Source organism: Acipenser ruthenus, chromosome 20, assembly GCF_902713425.1.
Source record: "Acipenser ruthenus chromosome 20, fAciRut3.2 maternal haplotype, whole genome shotgun sequence".
Taxonomy (NCBI): Eukaryota; Metazoa; Chordata; class Actinopteri; order Acipenseriformes; family Acipenseridae; genus Acipenser; species Acipenser ruthenus.
This window is the reverse complement of record NC_081208.1, coordinates 28,508,101-28,530,303: the sequence shown is the minus strand read 5'-3', so window position 1 is coordinate 28,530,303 and position 22,203 is coordinate 28,508,101. Positions and strand designations below refer to the sequence as shown.

General features: G+C 38.4%; 1 protein-coding gene across 1 annotated transcript in view; it reads left to right on the top strand.

Annotated features, from left to right (window-relative positions):
• Positions 1–1,724: 1,724 nt before the first annotated feature.
• LOC117425402 (neural-cadherin-like) overlaps positions 1,725–22,203 on the top strand; it is a 47,594-nt gene continuing 27,115 nt past the window's right edge. The window contains exons 1-9 of the mRNA XM_058993802.1: positions 1,725–2,917; positions 14,064–14,261; positions 14,561–14,786; positions 15,915–16,119; positions 16,669–16,780; positions 17,156–17,405; positions 19,088–19,230; positions 20,706–20,878; positions 21,772–21,940. Of these exons, the coding sequence (XP_058849785.1) occupies positions 1,912–2,917; positions 14,064–14,261; positions 14,561–14,786; positions 15,915–16,119; positions 16,669–16,780; positions 17,156–17,405; positions 19,088–19,230; positions 20,706–20,878; positions 21,772–21,940 (2,482 nt within the window). The 5' untranslated portion in view covers positions 1,725–1,911. The remainder of the gene's footprint in view (positions 2,918–14,063; positions 14,262–14,560; positions 14,787–15,914; positions 16,120–16,668; positions 16,781–17,155; positions 17,406–19,087; positions 19,231–20,705; positions 20,879–21,771; positions 21,941–22,203) is intronic.

Sequence of the window (22,203 nt, the reverse complement as noted above, 5' to 3'; positions counted from 1 at the left end):
AGGCATTATAGCAGGACTCTTCTAATGCCATAGTGTGTATTGTAATTTGTATTTCACAATGTAATGAGCTGAGAAGCCTGCAAATATGACTTGTGCAATTACAGATCCTGCATTTTAAAATGGCTATATACCTCCCAAGACTGGGGACAGCATTTAATGATCTTCCCATCTTAGCAGAGTCACCACTGACAGAGACAATCATGTGCAGTCCTTTTGCTACCTGCAAGAATTTCAATAGATCTCAAAAAAGGGGTATTGCTTTTTTTCCAAATGTTATTGTAAAGGAATACCTACATACCTTTTGAAACATATTAAACTGTATAGGACAATGTGCAACCATATCAGATGATACTGGAAATCTGTTTTATATTGTTGGGTAAACAAATGAGGTCTAATTGGTATAAATCACCACTAATTGATTAGATTGAGTGTGAACGAAGTTCCACTCCACATTTCATATGCAATACATAATGAATGTGTTAAGATGAAAATGTTTGGTGTGCCTACATTGATTCCTCGCAATGTAAATCATATTGATGGAGATTTTTTTTTTTCATGTCAATTAGGACACTCAGATCTCATGAGCTTCGGTGTAGGTCCTGGCGGGACATTGCCCCTCGGGCACTGCCTAGTACAGTATGTCCTTGTCTTGGTAATGGGCAAAGTCTAATTTCCAAAGACCCCTAATGTGCACACGTAGAAGAACGGCAGTTTAACGTGTTGAATATAGCCTCTTGGTTTATTTTAAAAAGAGAGCAAATTTGAAATCAATGTGTAAAAAAAATTAGTTTTGGACAAGAATGTAGTGCAGTATTTGCTATTATTATTATTATTATTATTATTATTATTATTATTATTATTATTATTATTATTATTATTATTAATAATTTTTTTTATCAACCCCCTCATTGCACCTAAGCGACACCAGAATATCATTCAGTATTCTCTTATATCGTTGTCTGGAGACAAATGGCTATTACAGGAAGTCCTCGTGAATTAATAGGCATGCGCCCGAGCTGCCTGCTCGGAGAACATAGATTATTAGATACCTTTGAAGGTTTAACATACACAGTATAATATGCTGTTATAGAAGACCCAATTTGAGTGTATTGTTGGTATATATAATGCAGTAAATGACGGCAAATGCTGCGGATTAAAGTTGTGTATATAATATATTTCATGCAGAAAAGCAACTTCTAATCATGCCACTATAGTATCATTTAGCTTATACCTTTGGCAACGTAATACATGCAGTTCTGAAACAACAATAAAATCATTTGCTAACATATCTTAACTAAGTTAGGATACCAGACGTGTATATTTCTTATCAACAAAATAGTCTACTGCACTTTGTGGATACTAGTAATGCTTTTGGGTCTGCATATTGTATGTTTAATGTGAACTTTTTAAAAGTTTATTATTATTATTATTATTATTATTATTATTATTATTATTATTATTATTATAGGTCTGAGTCTATGTAAACTGTAGGCTTTTGGTTTAATAGCACAGCACAATGCAGTAAGAACAGCAAAATACCATATCTGACTACTGCTGTAGATAGGCACAAGGTGACAGTCACGTGGGGAGGGGTTCCCCCGGGATTCCCCAGCTTGGAGACCACACCCCCTGACTGTGGCGCTGTCCAGCAGAGCTGATTCTGAATGCTGATAGAAATCCCAACACACTCAGCAGCAGTGCGCACTTGCTCTGAATAGGGAAAGACGACTTGCTTAAGCTAGTGATATGAGAGACAGCAGCAGAGAAAAGTGCAGTAGCTATGTCAACAAGAGCAACTTTTTTTTTAAATGGTTTTACGCGATAGATTAACGTGTCAATAATTTTGAAGAGGATCTGCATTTCCAGCAGGCGCCCCTGTGACGATCACCGTGGATAACCTTAGTTATAAACATGATCTGGACCATTTTACTGTCGTATTTCATATCCTCGGTTTTGGGGGATCAGACAGAATTGAGGAAACCCTTCTTCCATGGCCACGTGTTTGAAAACTCGCCACCCGGGTCCAAATTAAACGGACTAAGCATTCCTATTAAAAGAATCGACCCACAGAAATGGTGCTCAAAGGTTGGAGGGGTGCACCTGATACTGCTTGGAGAAGGTAGTGCTGCGTTTCATATGTATTACCATCACAAGCACGGTCACATTTTAATGAAAACCACTAAAAGCTTGGACAGAGAGGTCCAATCAGAATATGTACTACAGCTCGGTATATGCTGTCAAAGTTGTTCGTCAAAAGACAGTATAGTGGCCGCAGTTGCATTGCTAAAGGTTGATGTCTTGGACACTAATGACCACGAACCTACATTTAATAATACCAATATTAAAATTACTCTGGACGACGCCACAGCCTTGAGATCAGTGGTCTACAAAGTAACCGCATGGGATGCAGACACCGGGAAAAATGCTGAATTATTTTACTCTATCCAGCCTAAAAACGGAAATTTCTACGTGGTACCCAAAACAGGAGAAGTTTTACTGGTAGATTCCATTCTCGGCTTGGCAAGCCCGGTTACATTTGACGTTTTCGCAAGAGACCACGGCAAACCGGCTCTTACTAGCCCAAAAATGGAAGTTGAGATCTTCCCCCGGCGGTGGTCCCTGGCTGCAGCCGAGACCGAAGATCATTACCCGGGTTTACTGAAAAAGCGGAGGTCGCTGTTACAGTCAGAGAACCCGGTGGTCATAACAGTGTCTGAAGACGCCAGCATGGGTTCTGTTGTGATTAGTTTGAACCCTGTCCGGTTCAAGTCTGCTACTTTCGAGTTGATGTACCCTGCTGTCGAGAACCCTCCAGTCACTGTAACCAGAGACACCGGGGACATCGTGATCGCCAGACGGCTGGACAGAGAAACCGAGCCCGTGGTAGAGATTACAGTTAAAATACAGGATAAAAGAGGTCAGTTATTTTAAATAGTTATCAATCCTTACATTCTTTTTGTCTATGGCGTCTCTTATTTTTCAAGCAGGAGAGACCAGAGATTGCTGAAAATAGTCTTGGTAATACTAGGATTAGTGTGAGGTCGGTTACACTGCCCCCAAAAACTGTCAAGTGGGTTTGTATCGTTAGCTTTAGTTAAACGGGGTACTTTGCTGTTAGGATGCCCATTAAGATCGGCGTAATGGGGTGTGTGTTACAGTAGGTGCCTGAGACATCGTGCATTTCTCAAACAGTTGTATTATAAAATATAATCTGAAAAAAAAACGTTCAGATTTATAATAATTAAACGTAATGTTCATCTTAATATTTACTCTTTGCATAATATTTCACAAGCTGTGCGAGTTATTTGATCAGTATTATAAAATCGCAAAAACTTTTTTGTGTTAGTATCTTCAACACACGTATTTCTCCTTCGATTTCCAATGTTCATTAAAAAACTGTTAAAATATGACAGTGGTAGAACACACACACACACACACACACACACACACACACACACACACACACACACACACACACACACACATGCATTTTTTAAAGTTATAGTTATTCAAACTGATAATCAAGTTCTTCATAGCCACTCTATTTAAATTAAATTAAGTCCCTGTTCCTTACGTTCAATTAAACCTGTGATGTACACCTTGGTTAATATTAGCATAATTATACCCAGCGGGCAAGTTTTTTTTACAACAGCTTGTTAAGTGCTGGAATTGCTGCTGACATTGCTGTGAACAGACTGTGCAATTCCCCCAGGTCCACACAGATTCGGAGCTTAGGGTAAAAAAAACACCTTATTGCAGATAAGGCAGCATCGCGATGTACTGGATACTTATAAAAGGTGTGGCCCCCTGCTCACAGGGGGGTATATATATTCTGTGATATCTATTTTGGTGACACTTGTCTTTTTATGAGTCTAAAGAACATTCTCAAACAATTCAAAGAAAATAACAATATATACTTTGCATAAGATTTCTAAACATTTGGTTTTTGCAGTGTACTGTTTTTGAAATTGTGAATTAAACAGGATCTGAACTCAAACCTTCAATGCTGATCAGTGCATTAATCAACTGTGCCACCATCCAGTTTAAACATGTGACTCTCTTCCATTTGCCTGATATCAGAATGTTTTGTTAAAGCTGTTTAAAATGTGATCCCTATTGCATTGCGGTTTACCATACTACACCCATATGAAAAGTTACTACTGACATATATTATAATTGAATATGCTAAATATTATAGTACACAATTTTACCAGAACTATATTGTTTTATTTTTCCATTATTGAGGGTTAAAACTGACTTAACTTTTTTTCCCCTACATATCTTCAATTTATAAGCACATAACGACCTAGCCCAGTGTGCTCATAGCCATACAGTATTATTGATTCCTGGTAGGGAAATCCTAAATGACAGTAAAATGGTTTCAGAGCGTCACGCTAGCTTCAAATCCAACAAAGTGTCTTAAGGTTTACTTTCGGTCCTGGTCCGTTGCCACTGATGTTGTGAGGAGGCATGGTTTGAAGATCTTGTCTGCCTAAGACTCTTCAGCTCAGATCCTTCCTTCATCTCATGGCACCAGCCCTGTAATCCTCTCATTCAATTTTTCACATTAGGGATTTGGAATTGCCGGATGCAGTGACAGCAGGTGGACCCCTTAAATAGTTCAGACAAAAAAAAAATTGTAAACTGCAACATTTTTGTTTAATAAAGGCTGTTAATAATTCAATTCCCTTGCATTCCTTCCAGCATTTTAATTGTGACAAGTCAGGGGCATGTGTTGATTGTATTTTCTTGGATTTAAAAGGATCAACACAAAGATCAGCAAGGAACAGCTGTTTTCAATCATATATATTTATTTATTTTTAGTGTCTGGCTGTTTGGTAATGTGGGCTATTGTCCAATGATAAAATAGGACATCAACTAATTTCACTTGTGACCTCACTGTATTTGGATTTAACCCTTGGCCTCCACAACTGAAAAGCCGTAAAGTACCTCCTAGAGTTTTGATCCCTTTAAGTTGCCTGTCTGCAGCATGTGGTATAGCTGTTGTCAAAGCTTTACATTTTGAGAAAACCTTAAACCTGTTTATTGGTTACATTTGTCTCCAATGTGATGCTTATTTAACCTGCCAAGAATATCTCTTATCTGTACAATGGGGCTGTGAGCAGGAGTAAACCGAAAGAGCATTCATCAATGGCACAGACATCCTCTCTGAAATGGACATCAGATTGCAAAAGAGTTTCCTACAGAATAAGGGCTTTTAGCTTATTTCACCCTTCTATTAAGATTTGTATAAACCAATTTATCCAATTCTCTTTTTCTGTATACCTTCATTTTCTGCATGTGAAATATTTAATGCAGTTGAGTAATACCTGTGATAGACTGGAGCTGCAGTGTTATGGAATAAGTGCTTGAGGGGGATGCATGAAACACAGTTCACTCCAAGATGTTTCTTATCCCATTCTGCTTGCCTTGAGAACAGTCAAAGCTGTGTTTCTGTGATTTCTTTAAACATTTATCCCCACAGAAGTTACAGCTCAAATCGGAAGAGACTCCAACAAAATCTGTTAATCTGGTTGAAAGAGATAGGAAATTACATGGCATATGGGCTGCATCTTTCCTTAGTAATTCAGAGAGCTTTTGATGAATGCATTCTTTAACAGAGCCCAGTACATTAGCAGGTCCGTCTGCTATTGCAAGTAGTAGTGTAAATTATTCTTTAAACCAATATTTTAACAATATTCTATTAAAGGCGATTGGGTGTTGATATACTAGTAATCTATTCTCAACTATTAAAATTAACCTGAAGTTTTAATAATAATTAATTCCTGAAGTTTAATTTTAAATATATTTTAACAGTATAGCCAGTGAAATACAAATATATATATATATTTTTGATAAGTGACAGATACAGAATGATTCTTGGTGATAAATCTCTCTCCCGACCTGTGAGGGTGCTGTGTAAAGGGAACAGAGTGCTCTGGACTGGATGGCCAGGCAATTCATTCCCAGGGTTAGAAGGAAGGCAGTCATCTAGAAAGGGGGCGGAGCTACGATACACAAAATCATCGACCCAGAAGGGAAACGACGTGGCAGCCGTGGATTGGAGGAGTGGTTGCACTAGTTAACCAAGGGGTCATGATTGACGGTACAAAAGGGGGCGTAGCGAAGTGATCTATTTCTTGTTATGCTTAAGCTGAACCAGAAGGAAAGACGTGTGTTGTTATTGTGTGTGTTTTGTTTGTTTTGTCGTTATTAAATATACTGTTTAGATGGCTAACACGACCAGGAGCTGTCACCAGAGGCCAGCACAAACCCGGACATCACTGCACTATGTTTCACAAATAATTGTATTTACACCACAAGCACTTTAGCACTCCCTGTGGACTTGTGTTTGTGTTTTGTGTTACGTGTGCTATGTTAAGATCAGGACTATTATTTCGGGACCAACCCGTGGATTAAAACAGTGCAATATACCCCGCTGTATTGCCTGTTTCTCATTGTTATCGTTTACTGCCGTTTTGTCATCAGACTTTGGATTATAAAAATTAATAACATTGCACCAGGATTACCGTTGTCTGCCTGGTCATTGATCACTGCTGCATTCCTGCACCTGCACACTGTTAACCACTTTGCCACAGAAACTCTTATTATATATATATTTCCTTAAGATTAATTGAATACATTATAACAGGCTCATTCATTTTTTTCCAAATCATAAGACTTGCAATATTTCACATTGTAAATGCTTTACATATTTTTTTACATTCTCCTAACAGAAGAAAAGATACTTTTCATCTAAGTACTTCTTGGCAGTTATTATCACTATACCTCTACTGGGCTGCTAAAGCATGTTGGGTGTAGACCACATGATTCTTACCCAAATTCTATTTTCTGGGTGTTGTCAAGTAAAACCGGGGTCTACTGATCCAAGCAGATCTAAATACTGGAACTATAAAACTTGTAAACTTATTGCTATGTGCTTGTTGTTTCTCAATAAAGAGTTGCTTGGGTGTCTCTATACAGCACAGTACCACCCCATAAAAGTCTGGTTACCAGGGAAGAAGCTGACTGATTGCTAGTGAGTTTGGGACCAGCAACCGCGACCTACTAACCGCTGCCTTATGACTTAAGAAACAATCACCTCAGCCAGTCTGCTGCAAGACAGATGGAGATATGCTGTAGTCTCTTTACAAAATCATCTCTCATGATCACGAAATGTGGATGTTTTGAACACTCACAGACAATGCTTTTTGTGACCGTGGACAGTTTATGAGTTTCAGTCAGTTCGGAGCTGTAATGCATCTTTTAAAAAGCTTGGCAAGACTGTCTGCGTCTATTATGCGTTGTCAGATCCCCTATTAATGCTACGGATTGTAAAATGCTATGTCATGCATATCAGATAAGATATACATTCATTACTCACGCATGGCTTTTTTTTCTTTCTTTTTTCAAAGTTGGTTGTTTAAGCTATGCACATCATCTGAGTTTGTTTTAGACGCTTGTGTCTGCTGCTTCTACGTTCTCTTTTCTCTTTTAAAGAAGGTTAAAGAGGTTTCACATATTGTCTGGGTTCCTGTTACTGGCTTTGTCTATGGGCACTCAATGCATTCCACACTCCTGCGTTCAGAGAATGCACAGCAATTAAAATACATGTAACCATCACATGACTCTTTGTGCTGGTCTGTCTAGTGGTAAAGAAGTCAGCTAATTAGACGGGCTGCTTAGACAGGTTTTCCTTTTGAGCTACCTCATCTTGAGGTGTGAAAGCAGAGACAGGGGGCCTTCATGGCATTTCCTTTGGGAAGTCAGACTGATCACAGCAGGACCTTTGCAAGACTCGCATATGCCTGTGGGATCCTCATGTTCTGTTTGTGTGACAATCCGAATGGAATGAAAAGGTCCAAGTTATGTTGAAAAAAGGTTAAAGTAATGTTTAGATAACGCTATGATTCTAGTTAAGAATCCCTCTCATTTTCACAAACAATACCTTCTCTGAAAGCTTAGAAAACAAGTGATCTTAATAGAGATGTGGTTCATGCTGTATGTACTGCATTGGATTTCTGTGTTTTTGTAAGGGATAAATAATTATAAAAAGTGTTGGAATCTCTAAAATAACAGACTGTGCTTTTCACATTGATTCGTGATGTGGGGCACTGATTTCAAAATGAATGAAAACACTGTTGTCCTAGCCATGTATTGCAGCTGGATTTTTTATTTATCAGAAAACCTTGCGTTTAGAATTTTTTTTTAAATCGTACCTTAACCGAGAAGTATAATAACACCCACCGACACAGGGATCATAGTAGGAATACAAACAAAATAACGCTGAACTTAACTTATGTTTTTTTTTTTTTAAATGTTTGCCCTCACAATGTAGTTTGGAATATACAACTTCCTCCAATTAAAAACATGAGTTATGGTGGAATTAACGAGGTTCCTTGCCCAGGGACGCCTGTGTAACTCGCACATCACATTGATTGTAATTTTCACCTGATGCATCAGTCTCACAACCCAATAGTACAGTGTGGGGAGTGAAAATTAAAAACACTGTCATGGAGCTAAGGGAGCTCATGGCTCTATGGTGAGGTTCCTTTGGTCAGTTATTGCATCTCCCATCTATTTTTAGATGTTTTTGTTAGCGATGATCTGTGGTCAAAGTACTAAGCCAAACAAGCAGTGTTGGTGTTTATATCAAGAGTCACAGTTAAGACAAAAATGACCCTTACAAAAGTTTACCACAGTATTTTTGCATGGTGTTTTTGCAATTTTACCATGCTTTTCCCTTGGTCTTACTATGCATTTACCATAATACTCTTTACCATAACTCACTATTCTTTACAAAACAATATGCTTTCCCATGTTTTCCCTATGCTTTATTACACTTTGCTATGCTTTCACTAGGGTACACTTTTATATGAGTAGTTACCGAACTTCTAGCATTTTGTCTTCATGCCAGACATTTTAAATCTTCATAAGCAAGTTAAAAAAAAACTGAAATCTCTAAAATACATCAGAAAGCTGGGAAATGAGGCATATTCCCACATGGCAGAGATTTCACTATTTATTTACCACACATACAGCATATAAACGAGTTGTACAGAGCTAAACCAGTGTGTCATTGCTTTAGGGGATTATTAAACATGCTTTTCAAGGCTTGGTTTTTGCTATCAGCTAGATATCAAGGTACTATGGTCTAGATAAGTATCGATGCACAGCAGTGGGGTGCTAGCTGGAAAACTAATAATGCTAGTGACAGAAATAAGCTACACTGTTATCCATAATAAATGCAGATTCCTCTTGAGTAGAAGTAAACCCTGAAAATTGGGTTTAAAATGGCAGAAAATAGTTAACCTGAAATCGTTGCTTAACCCAAATTCCATCACATAGGCACATTGATAAATGAGGCTTGTGCTTTGGTTAACCATGCCTTAGTAGCGTGTAGTTTTACTCAATTAGTAATCTGAAGCCTAGGTGCCCATTTAGTCATTAGATGCTTTCTGGAATAGCCCTTATTGTTGTCAAAGTTCTGACCTGACTGGATATCTGAGGTCTCATGTGCAGTACCCTGCACTGAGTAGAATTTTGTTCACTAGTTTAATGTTAACCATTGTACTGCTGGATTCAGTGGTGAGTGGCAGATGACACTTCTAAGTAATGTGTTTAATTGGAATTATCTGAAATTATCAGAGGAATAATATCTCATACATTTTTTGTAAACCTTTAAATTTCGTTAATATCAATGTAATTACATTGTGCCCACTTTGTAATTACAATGTAATTCATATGAAATAAACATTAATCACAATACATTATGAACCTCACAGATCATCTCATCCAATCAGCAGTCATTATTCTATGATGCACTCCCTCTAAAGTTAACAGGACTTTTGTAATCTTGAAACTGGCTTTGAACAGTGGCATACATTTCAAGCAGATTAAAAAAATATTTTCAAACACACAAATATTTGTTCAGGTTATAATAGAAGACATTGTGTATAAGTACATACTTCACATGTAATAACATTATAAATTCTACGTGAATTTCCTGTTAATTGATGAAATAACATTCCTGAAATTCATATTGAATTCCTATAGAGCTACTGCAGCCATTATGTTAAAATGTTCCCATCATTTTCCTTCCAACATAACGTCACATTTCGTACAGATTATTCAAGCTTATGTATTAGTTACAGTGCTTTTTTAAACAGGGGAGCGTTCAGTAATGGAAGCAGATTATGTTTTTAGGTAGGCTCACTGCAGACAAAGAGGCTATAGAGGTTTAGCAAGTGCTCTCATGATTACTGTAGTGTAATTATTGGACTTTCTAAATGTGTCACATCAGTGCTGTTTTGCTGTAGATTTGCCTGTTTACTGGCAGCAGGTATGACTGAGTGTCACAGTTTTACACACGGCACTCTATCAGGGTCAGTGATTATTATTATTATTTTTTTGTTATCACAGTCAGATTGATTTTCAATTAATTTAGCCCACAGTGAATATACAACTAAGAAAATGACTTTATTATTATTATTATTATTATTATTATTATTATTATTATTATTATTATTATTATTATTATCATTATTATTATTATTATTATTATTATTATTATTATTATCATTATTATTAATAATATTTACTTTATAGTTTGCACATACTATATATGATGAAAATAAAGTATTAATTAGGTTGTTATATTTTACAAATGACTCATCCGAAACTTTAGCAGCAGTTTCATATATATATATATATATATATATATATATATATATATATATATATATATATATAAAGTTAAGTTACCATTGTAATCTCAGCAGAACTATAGTCAGGCCAGCACAAGAAAAATAATGGATTTGGAACAAATATGGCTGTAGGGTAGCAGTTATTGGAATTACCGCTATTTATTGGTTCCAATCATAACATAAAGAAGTTGGCTCTGTGGGACCATTGGAAGTGGAGTAGCTTGAAATAGTTTTAGCAGAATTTACGATTTGTGGATTTGAGCGTCACACGGTATTTATACAGGTGGATTTCATCAGCAGTGGCTTGCCCTATAATCCCTGTTCTTCTGACAGATTAAAACAGTGTGTGACCATTCAGGAGATTTGCCAAGACACTGATTTAAAACAGACACCAGACCATTACAGAGGACTGGCAGGTAGAGGTTCATGCTTTTGGAAGTGCAGGATGTGTTTAAAATGACAGAACTGATTACTGAAATACAAGAGTTGAGTTCCAGAGACATCAATGGCTTGATCAAAAGGTTTTATTGCCTTGTTGAAGCCAAATGCTTGCTGGAGGGAATGTAATACCATTTATTTATTTTTTTTGTGACAGGTTAAATAAAAAAGACAATCTGCAAGATTTAGAATGTACGTTTATTTAAGAATCAAAATGGGGAAACCAGGAGAACCTCATATGTACTATACACGAAAATCTGTATATTCTGTATTAACAGATACTAACCAAACTTTTAAAATAGACAATAATTGCCAACAAAAATGTTAATTAATAAAATGTGTTTGTTATGATTAAATAATAATAGATTTAAAAATAAAGGTTGGTTGACTTCTATAAAATATTTGAATTTTTTTTTTACATTGACTAGACTATGATTTTACCAAGATTATTATACATTGACAAAATGACAGTATTAGAAGTGTTATAATCCCGACATGGTCATCAGTAGGTTTGGACCATAGGCCTTCAATCAGAATCTTTTTTAGCAGTATGCTTGTTTTATACTTTAATTCAGATTTTTTTAAACACAGTACAGTAGAAAAAAATGTAAATGTTTATTTCTAGTATATAAATAAACTTCCTGTGCAGCCGGTCACATGACTTTGTTGATTTCCACATGATTTAGTACCAACAACTTTTACATAGACAGCATTGTCTTTAATATAATTGCATATTCCAAACTAATGTATAAAATACACATGCAAAGAACCAAAATATCTTTATGAGAAGAAAAGGAGGACAAGTAATTATGATACTATAATGCAATTAATTTTAAAATTTTGGCTAGCACTCCTTTGAAGTATGTTTGCAAGGCTGGTGTCTTCGGTGTGTGTGATCCGCTTGTTTTACTAATAGTTTACCAATAGTACTATTTTACTATTAAAGGGTACATAAGGATCTTTTATTTTATTGTGTTACATGTTCCCATGTGTTGCTACAACTGTTTACGTAAGGAGTGTGTATTGTTTTAATTTTTTTTTGTTACATTTTGACCACTTTTTTAAACTTTTAAATTGCATTCTCTGCATCAAGATGGCTTCCCATGTACCCGCATCGACCTCACAGAACTACATTTCCCATCATCCTCCTGCTCACATATGTAAGTGAGATGGATTTACCATGAGCATGATCCATCCCCCTGATTGTGATCATTGCCCCTAGGCAATTTATGTAATATTAAACCATTGATGACATTAATTGGAGTTGATAGTGGTTGGTTTATTGCTAGGTACCCATATACAGATCTTTCTGTGCAGAGTTTCTCCACGAGCCCCAGGAGTAGCCTTGTACATTATATGAAAGCACCCGAGAGGCTAGCCTTAGATCCAATTCAAGGTTATGCACAGCACCAATGTAGGCCTGGGTTCAAATGTAGCTTTGGTCACAAATTGTCTCAATTTAGTCTCTCTTGGGCAGGCGTGAGGCTGCCCTCCTAATGCAGGATCTGGAAGTCAAAGAGTTTTGTGATGCAGCTCGATAGAGAATACATTGTTATGTGTAGCATGAATATGATTGCCTGTGTCTAGAATCATATTGTATTCTGCTTGGATACATAGGGCAATGTGAAGAGGTGCACATTTTCATGGCCTATGTTATCCCCGTTCTGTGGATAAGCAAACAGAACTTTAGAGCCCCATTTTTTGGTTTATATATATATATATATATATATATACACACTGTATTTTAAGTAAGGACAAAATGTGATTACAGCACTGTCTCTTTTTAAAATCCCTTGTCAGATATGCACATCGCTAAACCAAATGATTTGGTTTCCTCACAAAATGGCCTAAAGACATTAAGTGCTGATTAAATGTTTTGCAGATTCCCACTTCAGATACAGAGCGGCATTGTCTGGTTCATGAGTGGCCGGTTTGAACAGATGCCCTTTTAATCATTTAAACATGGTCATCGTGTTCGACAGACCTTGTAATTGTTTTAATATGAAAAGATCACCAGGTTCTGAATGTGCAGGCTGAAAATACCTGTTATTTCGGGTCAAATTTCGCTCACTAAGTAACTTTTGCTGTAGTTAAGCTGCACAGTGTGCATTAGCAAGAACCAGTCTGATTTTGTTTGTATCGTGTTAATGTGCAAAACACTTTCTAGTGCATTTATGCAAAGTCCCAGGGGATTACACCAGCATTTATATTTTATCCCACTGTGCTCCATTGGTCTACAGATGAGGTTAACCAAGACCTTGAGGGATGTGTTGTTATTCAGAAGCAGACTGGAAAACAGTAATCAAATCGACTGAACAATCACATCAAACACCAAGGAAGGTTTTTCATATCCGTCAAGAACTTTCCTATCCTTTGTGGCTTCTGGAAGGCATCAGATGTTAATGTTAAATCACACCTTTCAAAATAGACGTTTCCCACTGGGGAATAACCAAACTGGTATTGATATTTCAGTTAATACTAAAGTCATCTGTTGATGGTGTTATTTATATTGGAATCAGCGCTCAGATTCAAAAGTAGAAGGTTTAACAATTTAACCGTTAGCTTGATAAAAAGAGATAATTGCCTGGAGTGATTCAAAGTGCAATGATCTGGATAAAGTACATTGCGAGGTCTCTTCACAGTAATTCCCCTTTATACATAAAACACAACACTCATACAACAATGGACTGTTTGGACTAACCACCATACCACAAATACACCTATTTAAACCTGCAGGGCTGTCTTTAATCACTGTGTTTACTCTATTGTACTTACAGTACCTGAGGGAGAATGGGTGCTGGCAGCGATGATTAATCCTGATGCCTTGTAAACTGAAAACAAGATGCTTAACTGCTTGAGCTAAATGGGCAGGAAGATCTGCAAATGATCACCAATAAGAATCATCTCTCTCTTTGACAGGAGAGGACTGGTACCTGATTCGTGTGGAGCTGATAGTCACCGATGTCAATGACAACGTTCCGGAGTGGGCTATCAAGCCGTCTCCGTTCCTCACTGTGGTGTCTTCTGGAGCTTCTCCTGGCACCGTGGTCTTCAGGCTCCTCGCTCGAGATGGGGACGAGGGAATCAATGGCGAGGTTGAGTACTTCCTGTCAGACGGTATGTGCTTTGGTGTTTCTGGGATCTTAACTTTAAAAAGTCAGTTATCTGCGGTTTCCAGTCTAATATCAACTGAATCAGTCATTCGGCGACACACTGCAGTGCATTGTTGTCAATGGAACCCTTTGTGACGTTTGTTTATTGGAACTGTAAAGTATGGAAGTCCAAGATCATGATTCAAATTGTCATATAATGTATTGAGACTTGAGCCACCTACTGGACATTAAACACAGTGAATACCTTGTCAGTTAGATAGCCTTTAAATACTGTGTGAGTATAAACATGGTTCTTGGTTTCAGGAGGCGACGGACGGTTTGATGTGGACAGGAAGAGTGGCTTGATTAAAACCACGGGCCTTCCCCTGCTAAAAGACAAGGAGTACCTGCTGAACGTGTTTGCTGCAGACAAGCTGGGTAACAGGGGGCAGTCGGCAGTGGTATCTGTTATAGCAGGACCCCGGGCTCCTCAGTTTACCAACACTTCCTATTCCATCTCTATCCCTGAAAACACTCCTGAGGGACAGCCGTGAGTATATGCAAGCAGGGTTTTCATTCTGTAAAAAACAATTTCATAAAGTTCTTTCGAAATGCCTAGCTAGGTGTCACATAATCCTTAAATCTTAACTACTTAAAGCTAAACTGTTAAAAGTCCTTAGGCAGGATAATATCCCGCCCAGTTCTCTTAGAGAGCAGTCAGTGCAGACAGGACACGCTGTCTTTTATAAGCTACCTGGCTTTATTCAGCTGTTAAATTTTACAATAGTAGTGGCTGTGCATGTTACATAATCTTCAATTTTTCAGTGCAGTATTTCTTAGCAATTGTGATTGAACCAAATATTTTAGAAATGTATGATATAATTGCCATCTGCTAAATATGGGTCAATATTTGAAAGCTGAAAAAGCTGAATTGAGTCAGTAAAAGCAGATTTAAACCATGTTGGTTGCTCGTAGTGGCACTGCAAAATCACGGTTACTTAGTCAACTCATGAGATATACTGCAGTGTGGTAAGAAGGGGTGGAGCTGTTGAAACCGAATGTCACTTCATCGAAATGCTTTCATTACTGCCTTGTTTGTTCAATCATTGTTTTTCAAGATGGTTTTGTGGCTCAGGCATGAAATTATTTAGTAAAGTTGATATTTTGTGTTATCAATCACATTTGCTTTAGATCAGAAGTGCAATGAATTATGGTGTTTCGAGTCCAAGGCCCTGTTCTGAAACAATATATTAGCATGGCCAGAGGCGGTGGATAGGGAACGAGCTCTGGAGATCAGCCAGTTTGCAGACAGGGCTTTCTGGATAGTGCAGGCTCATGTACTTGACAGATGCCTAGGTGCCTGTAGGACACTGGCCTGTGCTGATTCAGTCCAGATCACTTCTGTTATTTAGTATATTTGTCCTCCATATTGCTTTAGCAGGTCCTCAGAAATGCTCTGGGTTTTGCACAGGATAGTCCTAATTATAACTGTGATGCACATATTAGTATGCAGATTGAGACTAAAGCGTGGAAAGGAGCATTTGCTCCTGATTCTGCAGCTTTTGTAATTTTGACCTTGTTTGAATGTTTAAATATTCACCCCTACACCATAGTTTTTTAGTAAAACTGGTTGAGAATGAGTGAAATAAAGCACTGTGCACACTACTCTCCGCTCCAGGTTCCTGGTAGTGACAGCCAAGTCCTTCCAGGAGAAAGCTCTCATCTACAGCCTCCTCATCAACCCCAGCAGCCTGTTCAGCATCCAGAAGGAGACGGGGGAGATCAGACTGACGCAGAGCATCGACTTTGAGAACGACCAACACCGTTACCTGCTGCTTGTGAGGGCTACAGAGAGCCAGGACCAGCTGAGCAGTGCAGCTGAGGTAAACCAACACACAGAGAGGCAACGCAGTCTCGTTACTGCTGCCTGTGCTGCTACTGCTCTGTGGATCAATCAAGGACCTTGCTTTTCAGTTGCTAATAAGAACTTGCCAGAACCATTTACTTTAAAGCAAGCTATTACAAAGACCGATGCCTATAGCAAGAGGTATGATTGCTGTTGTTTGGTAGAGGTGATTTATTTTTCCGCTTCTTGGCAATAAATAACGACAGAAGTTGGAAATGGGCAATTTAGTGCAATGCTACCTAGTAAATCATTTAGCAGTGTTTTCTTTCTGCCTTTCCCCTTTTTTTTGGACCCAACCACAAAACAGCAGCGGACGCTGCTAAAGCCACTGAATTGGTAACTGTAACAGCAAAGAGAGCAATCCAGCAAAAGCGGCTTTTCATAAATGTACAAAATCCTCTGATAAATATCAGAGACGATTATTGCTTAAAAACGCTAGCTTCTCAACTGTCTCTGGAAGAGGACAATTATAAGCATTAATACTTCAGATTTTGTCCGTCTCCTGTACCCCGTCCCCCCTTGTTAGGTCCTAGTTATGATCATGGACGAGAATGACTGCATCCCAGAATTCCTGCAGTCAATCTACAGCAAAGAAAGCGTCCTGGAGACTGTAACCACGGCAACATCACTACTTCAGGGTGAGTGTAACTAGGCCAACAGCCTCTTGTGTTATATATAATTGCTCTCTTTGTATTGCATTGTACCGTTTGTTCTAAGTGAGTAATCATATATTTTGTTAATTAATAAATGCATACATATATTACTATAATCTGTACACTATAACTATTAGAACAATACTACTGTATTTGTTGGAGGGTATTGTGTCTATTATTTTGTTTATAGAAGAGGAAAAGAGGATGTTAAAATTATAAGAAGGACCTTCAATATTTTAATCCCCAGTATTATACACTCCCGTTTTCCGAGTATCATAATCCCAATGGAATTATATAGTGATTTAGTTTCACATAGCAGGGGTATATCAGATGATATACCTTACCTGTCCTTTCTTTCAGTGTCAGCCAATGACTGCGACTCAGGGCTGAACGCTGAGATCTCCTACTACACGCTGAGCCCTGATTTCACTGTCTCCGCTCACGGCACCATCTTCCCAGCCAGGCAGCTGGACTATGAGAGGCCCAATCACTTGTATGAGTTTGTCATCATGGCGGTGGACAAGGGGGATCCCCCCCGGACGGGGACAGCCACCGTCAGGATACGCATGTCCAACGTTAACGACGAACCCCCAGAGTTCTCGCAGACCATGTGAGTGGAATATAAGTATCATTTAGTAATTAACAGTTTATAGTCTGGAAGGAGGTTAAATTGGTTCCATTAAGTAATTTAGGGTTCAGATAGAACAAACACCAGGAGGGTTCCGGATCTGAGAAAATGAACTATGCAGCTCTGCAGGAGAATGTTGAAGCTATTCAGGTTTTGCAGTGGTTGTAATGTGACCCCCTATTTTGTGCGGAACTGATTATAAAGCAGTATAAAATGGGGTATTTTTCCCATTTGCTACACATTCACTCTTAAACTCCTAACTCCTAACCACTGTGATTTAATGAGTGAATATGGAACAGGTTGCATCTTCAGAATCATTTCCTGAATTGCCGTAAATGTAACCGACCCGAAGGCTATGTTTGTCCCAGGCTCCTTTAATTGGCCCATTTTTTGTCAGCACTGTAGAGTGGTGAGGTAGGTTCACTCAGCCATGTCTTTGACTGTCCTGGAGAAACACCCAGAGTCACAGTTAAAGGACTGTGAGAAGGGACTGTCAGCCTAACACACTGCCGATATGGGGTCACGAGACAAACCTTGAAGCTCTGTGAGGGTTAAATGGAGCAGTGAGCTCTTTATGTCAGGACTAATTCAATTAAACACATATCCTAGTTACTGTTTATGAGCAGTTTATGAGTTGAAGCAGACCAGGCATGAAAAGGGGACTTTTTCCACTTTGTGTGTTTTATTAGCATGATTTTCAGAATACAATGTCTTTCAAATTCAGAAGAGTTTCTGTGTTATAAACAGTGCATGTGATATATGATGTACGCAGTATACTTTCATTTTCTATATAGTATACTATATTTTGGTGCAAGAGGTGTTTGCTATACAAGAAATCTAACCCAAGGCAGCTCAGTCACAGGGTGCATTATATTCTAACTATGATATATTAATTTATAGTAATTCTGACAGGTTTTAAATGTTCTTTAAATATATTGTTATTATTATTATTATTTTATTTCTTAGCAGACGCCCTTATCCAGGGCGACTTACAATTGTTACAAGATATCACATTATTTTTACATACAATTACATTATTTTTTTACACCTTATTTTTTTTACATACAATTACCCATTTATACAGTTGGGTTTTTTTACTGGAGCAATCGAGGTAAAGTGCCTTGCTCAAGGGTACAGCAGCAGTGTCCCCCACCTGGGATTGAACCCACGACCCACAACCCTCCAGTCAAGAGTCCAGAGCCCTAACCACTACTCCACACTGCTGCCCTAAACATGCTGGGTTGTTTGCTCTGTCAGTCACTTGTCACTGCTCATCATGATAAATGCCAACATGCCCCGCTATGTAATTACTGTATGAAGAGAAATCTGCACTGTGGCTCCTGCCAGCGGTTTCATTGCAGTAAGCAGATGATGCTTAAAAACCCGTCATCACCTGAAGTGGGTTGACGAATAACAGCAGCTCTGAAAATCTTGAATAGATTTGGAGACACTATTTTGTTAGCACCAATTACTTAGCTCTGATATTTCCTACCCATACCAAGTTGCCCTTTAAGCACAAGTCAGACAACTGATGTTTATTATAACAGAAATCCACAGAATCTTAGTATCGGTTTCTTGCCTTTTATTGACTTGAGACCCTTGTTTATCTCAATAAAGTGTTGACATTTAGAAACAGTTCGATTCTCCATTGCTGTTTGCCGCAGCTATCGAACGTTTGTCTCCGAGGATGCAGGGCCCAACACTCTGGTCGCGACGGTGCAGGCGAAAGACCCCGACGGAGACGGGCTCACCTACAAGATCACCACAGGGAACGAGGAAGGAAACTTTGTTATCGACAGCCAGAAAGGTGACATCAATTTTTCTGCTTGAAGCTTGTCAGTTACTTCCAATATTGAACTGAAGTGGGCGATCTTAAAGCAGCCTTCACAATATTCTAGTAGTCACTAACTATTCTTATAGATGAAAAACTAACCAGGCTGAGTCCACTAAGGAGTCTGTGAGAGTCCGTGCTATTCATGGTTAAGACTTGTATTTGTCTTCCATTCCAGTAGGGGTAAAAAAGAGAGGATATTTTTCTGCATTAAATTGGCATTGCAATATTTCTGTTGCTCTCCATTGCACTGAAATACCTCAGCTGCAATGGCTAAAGTAAGCATTTTGTTTTCCGATCTGCATGTAGAGATGTTGAGAACATGTGCACAGCAAATTTGAGGGTCTCCCTTACATTTTTAGTCAATCCTTCAGCACTGTTAAGAATGACATTGTAAAAGAGGATGATATAATATTCATCAGAACCACCTCTATGTGCGTAGATGTCTACATTTCTTTACCTTTATAAAGAGATCGGAGTCGCCAGATGATTCTATGGCAGTTGATTGGTGTCTACAGGACAGACGTGATATGAGATGGCGTCCAAAATAGCACAGTGGTCTTGTTCAAAATAATCTGAGGTGATGTGAGTCATTTTGCCCAGGAGGAACTTCTTTCCCATCTTAATGGGGTCTGAAGTTTGTTGGCTGCCATGCTGCTCTCAAATGGGATGACCATTGGCACTATTGACCACATGGAGATGCCCGTCAGAAAGGTCGAGTGTGTGTAGAGTGAGTGCTGGTGTGTACTGCAAAGTTGGGTAGTAAGCTCTCCATGTCTCCAAAATGTATGTTTGTATACAGGAATGTCATCTACATGGTGTAAGAAAGGCAGACAAAACTTAAATGTGATAGCTAACCAGGATATCTGATTAGAAAAAAACAACAGAAGTATATTTTCCTATCACATCTAAATGGCTACATTATACAGTATCTCCTACATTTTCATAATATTTTATTTATTACCTTCTAATATCCTATTTCTTACCTTTTAACATTCAGTATGATTCGCTATTGTTATTTACAGTAGATAATCCTACAGATAGTCTGTTAAATTAATTATTGATGTAAAGTAGTCCTTTATGGTGTCAGAAGTCAGGACACATTTTACTGTACCAAACAACAATGATAAAAGGCCATCATTCTGCAAATCCTGCAGATACTGTACCCACCAAGTTTTGTAGAGATGAATGACTGAATGGATTAGTTACACTGGTTTTAAATAGATACGCGTGGATTATTGAAAATGTCCTTGCCCCTCTTCAAGAGCACACGACAGGCAGTTCCTCAAATTCCACTCTTTGATGTATTATTGTATTGAGCATGCAACCCTGCTGTGAACAAAATAATTATAATACTGCTCTGGAAATAAAATGCTTCTGCCATGCATTTCCTCTTCAAAGCATACGTCTCTGTAGATCTGTAGTCATCGTGGATCTTTGATTTCTTTCAGGATTAATCCGGCTCCGGTCCAGCCCTCCCCCAAGCCTTCAGGGCATTGAGTACGTTCTTAATGTCACGGCAACGGATGACAACGCATCAGGCGGCCCACACCCCCTTTTCAGCATGGCCCAGGTGATTGTGGGAATTGATGATGTCAACAACAACAAACCTATGTTTGATAAGGTATATATATATATATATATATACATATATCTGCCGGCTTACTTGTTTTTCACTTGACCAAACCAAAAAATGGTATGTTGACCATACCAGAGCATTCAGTAGTCTAAGAACTGACCGATGTGCCAACTTAACTAATAGTCTTTTTGACTGGTAGACCAATATATCATAGATTCTATTACGAGCAGCTTATGACAGATTCTTTTAGTTCATCAATACCACCCAAAAATCATACTTAGGAGAAGGAAATCGAGACATTTTTTATAAATCTGTATGCATCATTATGTCATATACTCCAGAAAACAGAGTCCCTCATGGGCTTGATGTAGTTTACCAGGGATTATTCATTGATGTAAGACCGTGTGGGGTTTTATAACCTTTCAGAAATAAGAATGATTGGCTGCTGTTTTGATGATTAAGGAGAGAGACATACAGCAGTTAAGTAATGTCACAGGCCACAGTGTTTTCTCCTGTTATTATGTATCAGAAGTGAGTTGTCTGAAGCTTACTCATGGGAAACGATGTGGTTCACATTTAGCTGATGCAGTCCACCTAAAGTTAGCTTGCCATTCCCCATATTGTATTGATCATTGTCTCTTTTCCACGTGTAAATCATTAGTGGTTTGTGTGTGTGTGTTTTTAAATGGGATTTTCTTTTCTAGTTTTAATTTGATTCATGTTTCTAGCCTCAATTCCGTCTAGCTAATTCCAAGAAACACACACGACTATTCCCACCACATAATTCTGTTTGTAAAAGTACAATTCAAAATGTTCACCTCTAACTGTGAGCTTTGGAACTAAAAGAAGCATGTGTGTGTGATTTGGCAGGTGAAAGACAAAAAGGAGGGTTCGTTCTGGAGACTTCATCTAAAGATTTTATTTTTTCTCCCGATCAGTGTCAGAATTACCGGGAGCACGCCTCTGTGTTGGAGAACCAGCCCGCGGGAACCTTGGTCCTGCAGGTCCATGCTGATGATGCAGACGAAGGTGCCAATGGGAAGGTCACTTATGGATTCATGCATAAAGACGGCACGGTGCCAGCTTTCCGCATCCACTCAGAGACAGGTACAGTAGGGAGGGGGCGGCCCACACTGGTGCTACCCACCAGCCTGAACTGCCACAACAATTCATGGGCTACATTCTCAAAGATATGGCTTCAAAATGTCATTTTCAGACAGTAAAAACACGCCACTTTAAAGTTACCAGACCAGAAATAAACAACGCAGGCATTCAATTTAGAGGCATGTCAGTTTTCAAAAGATGTTTCTTATTGATATCTGGAATTGTAAAATAAGTTTTTGTCTTGGAGTAAATGGCTTTGAGAATCT